The sequence below is a fragment of the Labrus mixtus genome, chromosome 1, assembly GCF_963584025.1.
Source record: "Labrus mixtus chromosome 1, fLabMix1.1, whole genome shotgun sequence".
Taxonomy (NCBI): Eukaryota; Metazoa; Chordata; class Actinopteri; order Labriformes; family Labridae; genus Labrus; species Labrus mixtus.
Window position 1 is genome coordinate 32,189,416 of NC_083612.1, and position 17,730 is coordinate 32,207,145.

General features: G+C 39.8%; 1 protein-coding gene across 1 annotated transcript in view; it reads left to right on the forward strand.

The window, feature by feature from the left end:
- Positions 1–1,283: 1,283 nt before the first annotated feature.
- The window catches only part of slc7a10a (solute carrier family 7 member 10a), a 31,981-nt gene continuing 15,534 nt past the window's right edge, over positions 1,284–17,730 (forward strand). Inside the window, exons 1-3 of the mRNA XM_061042482.1 lie at positions 1,284–1,494; positions 9,646–9,850; positions 10,733–10,884. Of these exons, the coding sequence (XP_060898465.1) occupies positions 1,386–1,494; positions 9,646–9,850; positions 10,733–10,884 (466 nt within the window). The 5' untranslated portion in view covers positions 1,284–1,385. The remainder of the gene's footprint in view (positions 1,495–9,645; positions 9,851–10,732; positions 10,885–17,730) is intronic.

Genomic DNA, 17,730 nt, shown 5'->3' on the forward strand with positions numbered 1-17,730 from the left:
GACACTTAAACCCAGATGGCTTCCACTGCTTCATCGGCAGCATATGAATGGGATTAGCTACTTCTGATGGTCTCACTACATGGCAACCACTGCCATCAGTGTGTGAATGGGTGTGAATGGGTAGGTGTGACATGTGGTGTGACAGCGCTTTGAGTAGTCTGAAGACTAGAAAAGCACTATATAAGCTCAAGTCCATTTACCATTTTGTTAAAATGTTCCATTACATTACATCATTTATGCCAGTTAGAAGCATCTTCACATAAACAGCGTAAGATGATCAACATTGTAAATATTACACTTCCATCACATCCATAGATTGTAGATAAACATGGATAAAGTCTGAGTGACGTCAGGGCTGTTTTGGTAACCTTTCCATGGAGGTTGCCATATTGGAAATACTGGCTCTATCAAACTTTCTGTGAAACTAAAGACAGGCAAAAAGCTGGATCTGAGGTGAGCCTTAATCATCCTTACAAACCGCTGCACTGTGGCCGCTTGCAGTCAGATCGACCTAATAACGCACAACTTGCGTCCTTCATTAAATCAAAACAAAAGAGTTATTAAAAAATAAATTCTGATCCCTACAGTGTGCATATAATACATTAAAGAACAAAACCATTTTGTGCACCAGGCTGTAAACATGTCAATTTCTGATTTAAAAACAGACATATTATTATGGGTCATGTGTGGGACTTCAGGGACTTTTTGCTCCAGAGTCAACAAACAGGTGTATAACAATAACAAGAAATACTTGAAGGTGTTTTCTCTAGAGGGACAACAGGATACAGTCGACCCTCCCCCACTTAACAAGGAAGAGCAGAGGCTCAAATTACAGCAGCACAGAGCGAAAACACACTCACCTGAAACCTGTCCAGGCATTCATTTACAACAAATATATATAAAATAAATGTTTTTGTATAAGGCAAAGTTGAGTATATTTTGCAGATCAGAAAATACTTAAAAACACAAAGCTTGAAAATAATTTATTTGCATAAATCAAATTCAAATATGAATTAATATATTTTAACTGAAGAGTAGCCTATATGTGAACCTTGATATTTTATTAATTTGTTGTTTTATAAATTATCATACCCTGCAATTTATATTTCCAGTGAGCTACAGTGAAGTTGATGGGAATATTTTATCAACTCTATATTTTTATTTTTTATTTTATTTTTATACGTTCCTCTCTGTTTACTTGACACGATAGGTCACACCTGCCTTACATCAAGGTGGTGGCATTAGTTATTGGCCGTGCGCATGCGCAGTCCTCCTCCCATCAGTACTACACTAAGGGCTTCCCGGGGAGCGGAGCATGGTTCAGTCTACAGTAGTATCTGGACCGGACCGAGGCGGGCAGGAAGCACACTGACGAGGCGGAGGCGATGGAGGACAAAGAGGAGAAGAAGAAAGATAAAAAAAACTCCTCCAAGGGCGACGGAGTCACTCTGAAGAAAGAAATCGGACTTTTAAGCGCTTGTGCTATTATCATTGGTGAGTGTTGTGACAGCTTTTTGATCTGACATGGTCGTTACGGTGATTGCAGCTAAAAGGACAAGTGAGCCGGCTATAGCTGAAAAACCAAAAAAAAAACTATTGTAACATGACTCGTGCTGCTGTTGCTTTGTTATTTAAGTTAGGCTACAAGTGGACACACAATAGGAGTCAGACACATTAAGGTTCTGGTTTTGTTCGGGTCCTGTGTACACTGTATGGACATTGTAGTGAGACTAATTGAACAAAAGTGGTTTTAGAGTCTATTGTATGCACAGAGGGAGATTCCCTGTCCTGCACTGCGGGGTCCATCTGATGTCTGGGTCCGGGTCCCGGTTGCTGGTTTTGTGTGGAAACTGTTGCATCAGTCGGGATGATCTGAATATGGACATGCCTACGTGGCTTGAGGTTGAACTTGAAAGGCATGCAGACAAAGCCAGCCTCCCCCCCATGTGCTTCTGTGAGATAATTGAGCAATATCACTAAACCACGGACAGGGTTTGGGTTTCAAAGCAGGGCATCGTTGCTGTCACTTCATCTTAACATTGCTGTAAGTCAAGTCGTGCTGCATGAGAGATGATCTGCGTTTATAATACTACAGCCATAGAGAGTGGAGATGCTTATAATACAGGAAGCTGCGCGGTTGCACATGGTTTCCTGTAAAAAAGATGATGTCTGTAACTGTATTAAGGCGTGGAAATCCGCTCATCTGCAGCAGTGAACTCAACAGGTTGTACAGTATGTGCTGTTACAATCTGACAGTAATACAGAGGGTCCCCCCCCCCCCATACAGAAGCAGCTGATAACCTGCTGCTGGACTCAGATCAAGTCTTTATATATTTCTGGAGTTATAAGGAGGACATGAAGTTGTGATGTTATTCTTGACTTTGTATTGCAGACTCTCTCACAATATGGTCTGATATCATGCCTAGTTATGAGGGGTAGGAAACACAGGGTAACGCACCGTAAGATGCCTGATACATAATATATTCAATATATATAATTTAATAGTTTTATATATTGCAAGGCAAGCACATAAAATACAGCTCGATATCTGTTGAACTTCAAATTTCCTAATGAGGTGTGGATTCTGTTTTATGCGTTTTGACTTATTCATCGTAAAACTCCTTGTGAGGAAATTGAACTGGTTTTTAAAACTGACTGAAATGAATACTGATGCCTCTGTATAAACAGAAAACTGAACCTTAAGAGAAAAAGATAAGACCCTGTCTGTAGTCATTTGTAATGCCTGTATCTGCCTCCAGGGGGTTGGTGTCAGAAGAAGTGAAATGCCATGTAGATTTGAAGTACCTTTCTTACATTTTCCACCGAAAAAGATTCACAGTACGTTGAACTGTTATAAGATAAGCAGGGCAAGATTTGTACACATGCACTGACTAGGTAAGACATACAGAGATACTGCTTTGTCCACAGGGGACACAAAGATCGATACAAACCTGAATTAACTCACAGCGGCTTCAACTTTCAATTCAATAAAAATACAGCCCTAAAATTGTATGAAGGGGGAAAAACTGACACTATAGTTATATGATAGTTTACCTAAAATCAGTTGCCCTAAAACTGCAGTTCTAGTTGCTGTTTTGGATAAAAAGAAACTTGTTTTTTTAGGAGGCTTATAGAGGCTTATAAACGAAGATGTGTTGTCGAGAATTGAAGTGCTTGTTGTTATGAGATGCTTTAAAAAAAATGTTTTTTTGGGGGCTTTTTGCCTTTTATTTTGTAGGACAGTTGATAGAGTAGGAAACCAAGGAGAGAGAGTGGGAAAAGAGCCACAGGCTGGACTCAAACCCAGACCCCTGCCTGGTGGACAATATCCTCCGTACATGAGGTGTGACCTAACCGCTAGGCCCAGTCATCAGACACTTTTAAGGCTGTGACACTTCAGATACCGGCATTGGTTAGTGAATGACTCCAGTCCTCAGACCGACTTTAATTAGACGCCTTCAGTGCCAGAGAAAACATACAGTACTGCCACGACTTCCACATGTCCCAAGTGTATCATCTCTATCGACGTAATCTCTAAATGATAAGGTCCTTAACCACAAGTAGGAGGACCCCTCCAAGTACAGGATGGTGAAATGTACCAAGATGCCTGTGAGCTGAAGACAGATGTGGGACATTATAGTCTGCTGAAATGTGGTTTCCACTGTACTTTCAAACCATTTTGAGTACACTCTGTGCCTGCAGCTCACAGACGCCCATTTGAATTTAGGCATGCTGATAGTTGTTAAATAGGAATTTCATTTTTCAAACACTTCTTACAGAGCAGTTTCCAGGTGGCTTTTAAATCAGGGCAAATGACGAAATAACTTAACATGAGATTTTAACAGAGAGTGGAGTAATCTCTGTTATTACCTTTACATAACCACGGCCGTGTCTATTGTAAAGGTATCGACATACCATTATTTTCTCACCAGTTTTGATTCCAATCCACTTGAGATCTCAGGTGTACCCTCTGACACCAAAGCCTAAAGACGTATTATATTCAAACAGAAATAGGCTGTAAGGTTGTCAACATTTTCAATACTTTTTCGATAGCAGAGAGAGCACTGTCCGAATAGAAACTTTACCAATGTATTTGTACAATTTAGAAGGAGTTTGCTGGCAATTTTTGGAAATACATAACAAGAAATTACTCAAAATTAGGTGCCAAGGATTTCTGTTTTTATTGCAAAATTATTGAAACAAGTCATTATTATTATTATTTTTTATCGTATCTAAGGTTAAAAACACAGAATTCTGACAACCCTTGTGCTCTGTACAGAAGAGATGGCTATCATTGTTTTAAGGCCTGGCTCAGGACTTAACCTAAACCTTAATCTAAAAACAAGCTGTGCATCAAGAAACAAGCTAAGCTAACGTTATACAAGCTAACGCAGCTCTGCTCACAATCCCTCTAAAGTCCTGTGTCCAGTGTAGGAGAAACTGATTTGAAACTTGATAGTAGGGATGCAACAATTTTCAATATGATATTGAATTGTTCGGTACGTCATCCATGGTTCATTAAGCTAGTTGTGTACACCTTTGTGTACAACTAGCTTCCATGCATTGTATTTCTCTCTGAATTTGCTCCGTTTTGTGTGTGCCTGTCAGTCCATGCGCTGGAATGAGAAAACCCCTTCTGGGAGTTAATATCACCAAAGCTGGGGGAAGCTGACAACGCTAGTATCAGATTACACACATTACTTTTACATGGCGAGCGGCGAGGAGAGGCTGCAGTGTGAGGAAGCAGCATCGTCTTTCAAATCATTGATGTGGAGACATTTCAGTCTCTGTGTTGAGTTGAGTGAATGACTAAGTAAGAGAAAACGGTCAACAAAAAAATGACAAACAAACGTTGTTTTAAGCTAGTCGCTAACTCAACTGGAAACACTTACAGAGTTTGGCCAAGTTTACAGCAACAGACTACAGCAGGCTGTATCTGTACGTGGAGCTACTGACACCAGCTCATTCCTGCACGAGAGCACACAGAGTGAGAGTTTATAGAAAAGATGAAGCAATGAAATATCAACGCTCTGAAAGTGAAATGCTGCGGAAATAAATCTGGGCTGACTGTATCATTACATCTGAACTCGATACTGCTTTAAAGGGCCCATATTCTTCTTTTTCTGGTTTTATATGCTCTTCAGTGTGTTTTCCAAGTGTCTGTGCATGTTTAGGCACATCTATGTGCAAAAATTCAAAGTCTGCGGAAACGCGGCTTCTCCTTCGTCCTCCTGTTAGCTGTAGCATTAGCTGCATGTAACGCTCGGTTCTAGCCCCCCTTGATAAAAATTTGCCAGTGTGACGTCATTGTCAGTGTGATATCACTGATCTAAGCCCATTGGCTCGTTGTGGCAAGCCCTGCAGCTCATGTTGCACGCTCGTTAACTTCTGTTGCACGCCCACGATATGCCGTAGCCTGCGGTAGCACAGTAGTGCTAAGGTGCTAATGTTTTTGCTCCCCGGCCCTCGGAGCCAGAGTGGCTGAGCGACTGACCAATCACGACAGAGCCGACAGGCCGACCAATCAGATCAGACTTGGCACACGTGGGGACTCTGAACGTGGGCACTTCAGAGCCTTAGAGAGAGTCAGAAGAGAGCCGGTGCATGGAGCGGCAGTTCATGAAAACAGACACTTTTTTAGAACTTTAACTATTGTGAACATACTTTAGTAGGTACATAGATTAAATATATGAACCCCAAAAAGGGCATAATATGACCTCTTTAAAAAATATATATATATAACTATCATAACTTGACAAAAAAGAAGCCGTGTGTGATTTGAAAACTCTGATTACTGGTGTTTTGCTAGCTTTGCTAACGTTATTCTCGGCTAGCTGCCAAAAAATAAACATTTGCTGCACAAGCTGCTATTTTAGAGAAAGAAGGAAGAAAGAAATGTTTTTGGAGGGTTCAATAGATTCAGATATTAGATGTTGAATTAACTTATACTTGATTAAATGCAGTATTGGAGGTATATTTCATTACTGTTATCGCTATGGGAACAATTCTATTTTATTCAGCTTTCACTGAGTGTTACATTGCCCTAGTTATTACTCATTCTCTGGCTGGCCCATTTAACTCTTTTTCTTTTTTGACAAGCAGTAGCTGTACAAATCTCTTGCTAAGCTCCCAACGAACCCCCTCCAGGTTGGATTAAAATTTAAAATATAACACAGAGCTTCAAGGGTTAGCTTAATTTAATACTGCATGTGTGAAATTAGTTCTCAAATCACTCAGATTAACACAACAATTCAAGTGTTTTCTGCAAAGCACAGATGGAGTGAAGCCTTTTCAGCTAGCACACACACACACACACACACACACACACATACAAGATGAGTCATGCTGATACCCACCAGATACAGCCTACTCATATATCCAACACCTAACTCTAGGAAAGGTTTACTATCAGAGTTGTCAGCACACACGGCTGCTGCTTTACTCTGTAACTTCTACTGTCAAATGCCAGACAAGATAATCTCTTACAAACGTGAATATTCTTAAATCCCATGAATCACAAATAGTTTGACATTTATTCCCACGCAACCAGCCTCACGTCAACTCCCAACAACCACCTGTTGACTGTCTCCTCTCAGGGATAAGGACTGTTATTCAAACTAGCTGCTTCGTGTAAGCTAACTGGTTGGGACAGGTTGAGATGCACGACGTGGTTTAAGTTACTCTTCTCCCTGATTTGAATAAAATTGGCTGTACTGAGAAGTGCTTTGGAGAAATGTTCCCAGTTGCATTGCGGGGAGGCAGAGAGGGTCAGTAGGACTCTGATTCAGCTGCGATGCCGAACTTCATGATGTAACAAACACAACATTGGCCGATTATGCAACGGCTCTGCATCTCACCACGGCCTACACAATCGCATCTGACAGTGATAGATGCACTGTTCGGACCACCCCTCCTCTGCCTCTGCATCATTAGAGAGAGCTGCTTTAATGGGGCACGCTGTGGTGGTGTGGTTAAAAGTTTTACAGTGGACAGGGTCACATTTTTTGTGAGGGTTCTTTTAGTCCCCAAGCTCTCCAAAAATAAGTAAAACATGGACACCAGCGAAGGGCACGTTTTGCTTGGACAGCTGCTGTTTGTTTTTTAAAGTTGGATATTTTTTACGTCTTCCCTTTTTGTGGTGGTGATGTGAATACCAGGCTGAATTTGAGCTCATGACATGGTTTATGTAAGAATGTGACTTACCTCACAGAGCCACAAAGGGAACCTGGTCATCCATGTTTGTGGGACAGCTGAGCCAGGGTCTCACTGAGCTATGTTCAAACAGATAGGCCTGTGAAAAATGTCATTAGATGTGCACTGGCAGGCCTGGGACTGGTGTTTATTCTCTTTATAAAAGTTTGATATTGTGTACGTCATTTAAAATCACAAAATCTTTATACTTCGTGATTCTTTAAAATGATCAGATATGATACAGCCAGAGAACGCCAGGTCTCTTCTCTCTCTCTCTTTTTTTAAACTTGTAAACTTCAACCAGACAGCTGCCAGAATCGGACTTGACAGAAAAACAGAATCAAGTTCAACAGAAGTGTAAAATCCTGAAGCGGCATCATTTGCCTTTATTCAAAGTGAGACTCGGTATGCACACATTATTTGGTTATTGCCCTTACTCTGCAGAAGACTTATCTATTTTACATTGCTTATGAAAATACATCCCGGTATTTACCATACTACAGGTATATTCCAGATTAAATCCAACCATTCATACTCTTATTCCGATTATTAAGTGCTTAGTTGTTAATTTGTTTTACAGTGCATTTGGTAGTAAGTAAACCACAGTGGAAAACCTATTCAAGACCCACAGAAGTGGACATGTGGCGTTGCATACCAAAATAATTCTAATTAAACCTGAATAAAATAATCAACTGTATGCTACATGTTTTAAGCAAAAATGCTACATTTATAATACAGCCTTATAGGTGATGAAGTATTCTGTTTGCATGCTGTTAGATGCTGTCAACTTCCATATATTGTCATACTAGAAATGATAGTGGAAAAAATGATACTGGAGTTTAAAGAATACACAGGCTTGACTATTAAACCCAGAGTCAATCTTAGGATTGTTGAATGATGGAATCCGGGGTGATAGGGCTGTGCGATCAATCCCAAGTCAATCGTTATTGTAATATGCAAGAAATGAGACAAATTATGATGTAAACAAGTTTAGCTATGTTTTCTCGCTCTGCATGAATACATGTCACCTGTCGGATGGAGGCCTGAGTATAAAGTCCATGTGGAATTTATCGAAGATCAGCCATGAAAAAGCTCAAATGCATGTTTTCTTTGAAGAAGTTGATCAGAACATTACATAGCCGGGCTTTCCTTCTTAACACTGTTCATCAGGTGCCATCTCTGCACCCTGCCATACACACGACCAGACGAGCTAACCTCAGACCAAGTGGTCCAGCTATCACAAATAAGCCTGGTAAAGGTTGACAGACGCCTCAGCTTTGATGTTTAATTCTGATTTTAACAAACCTACAAACCTAAAAAACAGACTGTTCACTTGTATACTGTTTCCCATACCTTCACAGATTACATCACAACAAACAGAGCACCTTTTGTCACTTCAGCCTTCAGGTGTTTTAGTGACTGATAACTCAAAATGACTGAAGTCTAACTCGTGAGATCATTTATGTTGTCCTTCCACATTAACTGTACAGTTTATTTCTGTTCTGGTCAGCAGGATGTTCATTAAGAGGCTTGTAAACATTTTGGCAACATTTGTAGTCAACAAACAGTTGACAGAGATGACCTTTGACCTGCATCATTTGTCTAATGAATGGAGTCGTGTCTGTTAGAATATTTCAACATCCAAAAGCTGTTAATACCAGACTTCAGCTGCAATGTAAGAAGTATTTGTATAGATGTAAGAAGAAGAGATTATCTGTTTCCTAATCTTCCTTTCCTGTTATCATGTTTTATTTCTGTAGAACTTCTCTCCCCTGTTTCTTTTATATCCCGGACTTTTCTGTTATCCTGAATTAAACATCAAGAAGCTGCATTATGCAACGTTTTAATATTTAAGACAATCAATGCAACCTGCAACCCAAATGTATTCTGTCTCTACAAATTAATTATTTGTAACATCTAAGGTTTATTTGTCTCGATGACAGCATCAACAAAATCCCTTAAAATTGGCTACAAACCAAAAGAATATAAAAAAAGACAACATAATATAACATTGAAATGCTCAGGTTATCTCTGGAGATCACACAGGTCCTTTCATGAAACAAAAGTTCACACTGATCCCTGAGGATTTCATTTAAATGGTTGTGATGTTTTAATCAGCCTCTTGAGAGTTCTTTGCTGTTTTGTTTTTTTCTTTTTCCAAACCGGTTTTCTTTTGACCCTTTGAATGTGGGTGGATCTCTGAGTCATTTAAAGTTTGAAAGATTAAGAAATCAATGTAATTTAAAATGAATATATTGGTGTTTTCACACATTACTTGCGCACGTAATGAAGCTGCTTCATCACAAACAGCTCAGGAAGATTATCAGGGGCAGGTTGTCCCGAAAAGTTCTTGAAATTTTCAGGAGTGCATATCTTCATGTAGGTAAACCCACTTTGTGCTCTCAGAATGTGCATACAACTTTACCCACTTTAACCTTTGCTCTCCTCTTTTAGGAAACATCATCGGCTCTGGGATTTTCATCTCGCCGAAAGGAGTGTTGGAACATGCCGGCTCAGTGGGGCTATCGCTCATCGTCTGGGTTTGTGGAGGAGGGATCTGTGCCCTTGGGTCCATGTGCTATGCTGAGCTGGGTGTCACCATCCCAAAGTCTGGAGGAGACTATTCATACGTGACAGAAATTTTTGGAGGGCTGGTGGGGTAAGTTTGCCTTTTATTTGTCACTTGGGATTTATATAACCTTAGACTCAGCGACTGTTCTCCCTCTGTAAGGATTATACTGAAATAGTTCAGGGTCGCTACACAAGAGAGACGGTTGAATAGGTTCTGCAACCGGAATCAGCTTTGAAGGTCTCGTGAGTTTCATGTAGTCATGTGACATGTCAGCTGATCATTTAGTCATGTGGAACAGAACTGTAAGTTTAAGAAGGTCAAACGTGCCAGACTCTGAGTGTGCCTGTGAAGGAACAAGTTAAGTCCTGTGTGGCATTGTGTAGCTCATTCATTACAGGAACAAAATGATTACAAAATAACACTGAAATAAATGTAAATCCAAGGCTAATCTGGAAGGTTTAACTGCTGTGCCACGCTCAAAAAGAGGTTTTAAACATTTAATATTACTCAGAAATTAAGATGCATCGACTTGGAGAGGCAGAAAGAAAAGGAACTCTAAATCAGTGGTTCTCAACTGGTGGGTCGTTTTCAGTGGGCTGTGAATGTGTGCCTGGAAACAAAATGCTATGAAAAAGTATTTTAAGCAAGTTTGTTTCATTCAGTTTCTTTGTTCTATCATGGTTTGTACTGTCTGAGGTCCAAACTGCAACATTTCTCTTTAGATAATAATAATAAAAATAATCTCTAAAATATAAGAAATTTGGGTCGTGATTTTTCATAAAGGATCAGTTGGTTCCACTGAACCATTAGAACCACTGCTCTTAATCCTAGAAAACATATTTCCCACCACTTGAGGAACTGTTGTGGGTGATATCAACAGGGGTGAAGAGTTAAGAGCAACATTTAACTCAAAGAGGTGATTCCTCTCACACAGTAAATTGGGTGTTTTTTTTCTGGTTTATTCTGTAGCTTCCTGTTATTATGGAGTGCTGTCCTCATCATGTACCCGACCACACTGGCTGTCATCGCACTCACCTTCGCCAACTACGTCTTGCAGCCGGCCTTCCCGAACTGCTTGCCACCGTTCATCGCCACCAGACTACTCGCCACCATCTGTATCTGTGAGTATAAAACAACAGAAACCCCTATAAGCCGTGATTCACGAGTCATTTTGATAAGGTTTAACTGGGAGTTGTTAAATATGTCATAACTTCACATCCAGGAGTTAATCTGAGGATCAGCTTCTCCCTTTTTTTTTCCTCTTCTTTCTATAAATGAATGATGAGTTTTATCAGTGTGACTGCTGCTCATGATCTCAACCACATGGCTTCTTGTGTTGATTAAAAACAAACGGGGACATAAAACTCAACACATAAAACACAACTACTCTGCGGTTGAAGGTGTTTCCAGCATCAGAGACTCTTATTGCCTCATTTCATTAAGTATAAAGTGTGATGTCAAACAGTGACTCATCAAGCTGGAATTTCAAGTAGCAAAAACTGGCAAAAGTCCCGAACTATACATTTTCTAAAGGGCAGTCAGTCATCTTGCGCCACATCAGCACTGCAGCACTCACACTGAACTCCATCCAGCCTAACATGTTCAATTCTTAAAAACACATTTAGCATATAACCTGGCGTATAAGACACACTTTTAGTACTTTTTTTTCATCTAATAAGTGGACCGCATCAATACCTGTGCGACCAATATCCCAGTATAACTTCTGAGACACGTGCCGTCATGACTGCAAGTGCAACTGCAGCCGACCTGTACATTTGCCCTCAGTCATTGTGTATTACAAGCTGCCGCTTTGATGTGCATAAAGTGCTGGGATACAAAGCAATGCAGAAAAAAAGAGCGTGTACACTTTTATATTATTTACAAAGACCCAACATTAATCCACCATGAGCACCACACGGCCAGAACCAGACTCATGTTGAACAGCCGTCTGCTGAGACTGTGTTGGGCTTGGAAAAATGGGAAAGAGGGAGATGCAGAAAGTAAGAGATGGATAGGGAACAGAGATGGGCACTCAAGTTTGAGATCTGGACTCGAGTCGTACTGAAGTCGCAGAAAAATGTGACTTGAAACTTGACTTGGACTCGCCCCTTGAAAACTTCTGAATCAACCCCCGACTTGAGGTGTGGGAATCAGGCCCAATCTTTTCATATTGTATTTCTGGCGTATTATAAATACTTTGAATGTCAGTTGTCTGCTTCATAATGTCTGCTTCACCATTCTATTTTCCTCGCTCGACCACTCGCTGAAATGCACCATCAGACACAATGACAGCAGGTGGAGGAGTCTTCATCTGCAGTAACTTCTCATTAAAGGTAGATTTATATGATTTACATTGTGGTTGTGAGTTCTGTTGTTTACTTCACGGCCCACGTCGCGTCAGACCATCGCCTGCATTTCTGTCTGTTTCACAGACACACACACAGACTGACTGCAGCGTTTGATGGAGAGAGAGAGATAAAGTAGAGACAGTAGTTGATCAGAACTGAACAGTAGGCCTATCTGAAAATGTGTATTGTAAATAACTTGTACTGCTGCTCCTACTAGCCCTACTACTAATAATACTAATAATAATAATGATAAACTAATGGAAGCTGAAATGCAAAAATCTAATTTAAGTCAGTAAATGTTTAAAGCTAATGTTTTTAAACAGTGAGAAATGCCACATTAATTATTAATGGAGGATCATAGGCAGGTTTAGAGTACAGGTTTATTATTGACCACATAACCTTCATGTTACTGGCTTATCATGATACAACTACAGTGCATTTGAGAGGCTAGAGGGATTTGCTCATATACAGTGGGTACGGAAAGTATTCAGACCCCTTTACATTTTTCACTCTTTGTTTCATTGCAGCCATTTGCTAAAATCAAAAAAGTTAATTTTATTTCTCATTAATGTACACTCAGCACCCCATCTTGACAGAAAAAAAACAGAAATGTAGAAATTTTTGCAAATTTATTAAAAAAGAAAAACTGAAATATCACATGGTCATAAGTATTCAGACCCTTTGCTGTGACACTCATATTTAACTCACATGCTGTCCATTTCTTCTGATCCTCCTTGAGATGGTTCTGCTCCTTCATTGGAGTCCAGCTGTGTTTAATTAAACGGATTGGACTTGATTAGGAAAGGCACACACCTGTCTATATAAGACCTTACAGCTCACAGTGCATGTCAGAGCAAATGAGAATCACGAGGTCGAAGGAACTGCCCAAGGAGCTCAGAGACAGAATTGTGGCAAGGCACAGATCTGGCCAAGGTTACAAAATAATTTCTGCAACACTCAAGGTTCCTAAGAGCACAGTGGCTAGATGGGGTGCTGAGTGTACATTAATGAGAATAAAATGAACTTTTTTGATTTTAGCAAATGGCTGCAATGAAACAAAGAGTGAAAAATGTAAAGGGGTCTGAATAATTTCCGTACCCACTGTACAGTAGATCACAAAGTGTCAGTAGTTGGGACACAGAGTGATTATACAATACGGTTGGACTCAAATTTTTACAGTTATTTTGGATAACCTTTGTTCACATCAGTAGGCCATTTGTGCCAACGAGCCAGAGGAACCTACGAGACAAAGAAGCTCCTCTAAAGATATGTGGTTAGTAACTTAAATGGTAAAGAAAAGCAAACCAGATCCGCACATGGAGAAACTCCTGTTTGAAGGGTTTATTGATAAGTGATGTTTCGAGTCAACATGCTCTTCCTCAGACTTGGTTTGAAACGTCACTTACCAATAAATCCTCCAATCGGGAGCTTCTTGGTGTGCAAATCTTGTTTGCTTTTCTTTACCTAGTCGTGTTTTTGGACCCATTTAGGGATGTGCGTGTCTTTTTGATTTTTCATAGTAACTAGATGGTACATGAAGATTTTCATGTGCACCTTCCTAGTTTCACATTCTGGGTTTAGGAGTAAGGTGAGAAGATGACATAGAAGACAAAACCAATTAACCAAGTGTAAACCAACTGCAAAGCAATTGTTCTTCCCGATCATAAGATCTGTTAAAAAAATATATTTTTTCACCTGTGCATATTGGAAAACATTTTTCACAATACCAACATCTCTGTGCCGTGCACATACGTATTGCAACATCAGCTGACAGATATATTGGTTACATAATCAGATAGCCTCATCCTATTATTTTTAGAATTGAACTTTATATTTACATGTTTCTTTTTATTTGAAGGAGAGATGTGAAAGTGGTGTTGTTCTTCCCCATTAACTCTTAGCAACGAGTGACATTTAAGATAGTGTTAAAAAAACTCTGAAGGATTTATTGAAAACTGAAATGGTGACTGTGTTGGTCAGCTCTATTGATGCAGAAAGTAAGAATATAAAGATCATGAGTTGTTGATAGATTTGTTGATGGTTGGTCTAGTCTGTAATCAGGATGTCCTCTGTGACAGGCTGGTTTACATTCCTGTTGGCTGCTGGCTGACCCTCTGTTGTCTGTACCTCTCTCATCATGAATTCCTGGTTCACAGTATCCCCCCTTCAGCCCTCCTATCACTTTACACACTCAGGTCGTCTGACTGTTTGACCCAGAGTAACTCCCAGTGAGGTAAACATCAGAGAGAGAGACTACTTTCCAAGGATAAACATCACAAACAACAACATGTCGTCAGGTCAAGGGTGCAAGGTTAGGGCACAAAAAACTTCAACTACAGAAATAGTGGTTGAGCATTGAATGATGGCAGACTATAAATAACTACTGGAAAAACAGATGGAGAAAGGAAAAGGCAGGATAATCCATTTCTAGACAAATCTGTGAAAATTAGATGTTCCAGTTAATTGAATGTTGTGATTGAGTTTAAACAGGCCAGTATCACTGTTGGTATTGACTGTCGGCACCGAACCCGCAAACCCAGATGAAGAGCGTAAAGCCTGATTTATACCTCTGTGTTGAAGATATGGTGTAATGCGTACATCTCTGTTATAACATTGTCTGTTAGTTTTGGAGGGGAGGAGTCATCCTGATGAAATCTTGTGAAAAATGAACATTTAAGGGCCATTTTAAGAAACTGGGCTTTTTGTGCCTTTATTGTAGAGCTAGGTCAGTGGATAGAGTCTGAAATCAGGGAAAGAAGTCATTTAAGGATACCTTTCCAATAGAACAGGACAGCTGTCATTAAAAGTAACGCATGAACACCAAGATTCCTTCAAAAGCTGTAAACCTAGGGGAAACACTGTCCTGTATTTCTCTGTGTACTATGATAAAGCCACGTAACAAAAGTTCAGATAATGGATCGGCAGAAAGCTCACCAACACAGTGTTTTGGCAACTGATGATTTAAAGAATAATCTTTAAGGAGGCAGCCTTGAAACAGATTAAACCGCTGATAAAACTCAAATCTAGCATCAGCTTTCATCTCCTGGCTTGAAGATCTTATCAGACTGTGATAGTACACATTGTGCTTATGGCTGTGATCTATTTCGAGCCCCATATCTGGTGTCTGCCTCTTCGAGAAGTCTTGTGGTAAATAGCCAGTAGCAAAAGCTGGCCAGTTTGTTCTCGTCTGAGCTGGATGGAGAACTGGTGGAACAGTCAAGAAAAAGGTATGATGAGTATCTGTGTGCGTGTGTCGAGCTGGAGCACACTGCTGGACCTCCACTATTTTTGGCGACAGAATGCTACAACTGTCGGTGGTCAGGCCAGGAGCCTTCTGTGGGGGCGCACGTGTTTGCATGTGTGTGTCAGTATCAGTGTCAGACTATATAATGGTGCCAGCCTTTGTGGACGCCGCTAATGAGTGGGCGTGTCTGCGCCATTGTGCATTGTTTGACAGTGGTTACCGTGATGCTCCTGACACTAAGCACCATGGAAACAGGAAATGGGCAGGACACCTTGCACATCAATGATGCGGGGATCCCATTGGCCTGCTGACACTGTGGTTGGATCCCATTGGCTGCCGGGTACCGCCCTCATCCTCCTTCCTGATCCAAAACATCACACTGCAGCATCACACTTACTGACAGTAACTCTCACAGACTGAAGTTCTGAAACTGTGATCAGCTGTTATATAAACTTTAATTCATCATCTGAAACTTTATCAAAAACTTCTGTGCAGGAATAGTGATAAGACGGAGGAGGTATTCTTACCACACTGAGAAAAAGGGATGGATGTTTGGACCAATATGATCTATTTACAACATGTTTATATACATTTATAACATTCAATATAATGATATCAAGTGGGATAAATAAATAATGTTGCATAATAACATTATAAATAAGATTGCAAATTAGCTTTAAATTGGTTTTTTTTTGTCTAGTTAATTTTTTGTCTATCTAAAAAAAACTCACTGGAATCATTAAACATGCAGCTAAAATCACCGGCACCACCCAAATCCAACTCTCAGAACTTAACAAGCGAGCAGCAGAAAGGACAGCCGTCTGCATCACTGAGGACCCTTCACATCCCCTTCACCCCTTGTTTCAACAGCTGCTCCCTCAAGCAGAATGAAAACTGACAGAAACTCTTTTATTCCCACTTACATTTTCTGTCACTATGTGATAGACAATAAAGTTTTTTGAATCTTGAATCATACAATACCCTGGCTCCCAAATCCAAAATAAATATCCAAAAAGCTTTCTTTTTTTTAACACTTACTTGTCTAAGATTAGTTTATGGGAAGCTGATAGTTAGCTTGACGTCTTCTGACTGCATCAAAAGCTTGGCCAATATATCCAGGCCTCCATTTAACAGTAGAGATGGGACCCATCCGGTCTTCTATCGGTATCGGGTCCGATATTGACATCATTAACGTATCGGATATCGGACTGTTTGGCAGATCCTCGTCACCGATCAAGAAAGATCATTGGGCCCTATAAACATTCTCAACTCAGCCTCGCTTTGAAGACATTCAGACTGAACAGCAAAGCTTTCAGACGAGATGAAACAGCTCCTTCTATGTGATTAGAAATCACAATTCTTAGTTTAAAATATTTATTTTAATAACCTTACAGTTGTTGCTGCTTCCTGTTTGTATGTGAAGCTAGCACAATGCAATGACAGGTTTACTACAGCTTTGTGTAGCCTTACACATAATACTAACAACAACAATAAAACTTATGATAAAAAATATCGAATCAGTATCGGTACATGTATCCGAATCGGATCGGAACGGAAAAAAGTGCATCCTTATTTAACAGTTCAAATATAAACATGCAGAGTAAGAACACATGATCAAATATTGTGATAAAAATCTGATTGTGTTTATTTTGAATGTTTATATTGCGATAATGATGATATAGTAAATAATTGTTCAGTCCTTATAAATACAGATATTGATCATGATAAAATGTTTGATCATGGTTTTCCTGCTGGTTTGAAGAAGGGTAAAGGCAGCCTCAACAAACCAGAGGGTTCATTACTTGTGTTTAATGAATGAGGTTTATTAAGAAGCGCGGAAATTTGTCATTCAGAGTTTGCATCATCATTCCCCTCAGGCAGGGAAAGTTTATTTATGAAGCCCATTTCAACAGAAGTCAATTCATAGTGCTTTATACAAGACATCAAACGCATCATAACGAAGGAGAAAAACAGGAAGAGGACATTTAATTATCATTCAAATAAACCAATACAACTCCAAGAGCATATAATAAAAACAGAAGCTTGAAAATAAAAAGACAGTTTTAAATTCTTCAAATAAATATCAAGATAATTTATTCTAATGTTATAATACTTTCTGAGACATCCTCCGTTTTGATTTTCTGAAGGATAAGAGTTTTTCACAATTAAGGCGTGTAGCTGACCTGATTGACAGGCGGCCTCGATGTAACACTCACTGTTCTCTTTTCTTTTTGGAGAGGAAGAGACTCGGGGGATAATTTAGTTTAAAAAAACTTGAATGACTTGATTTTTAAAGTTCTTTGACAGTTTTGCTCTGTCAATCAAAAACTCTGCACCTTTGTTTCTCACACTATGTCAAAGTGCCGTTGTCTGGG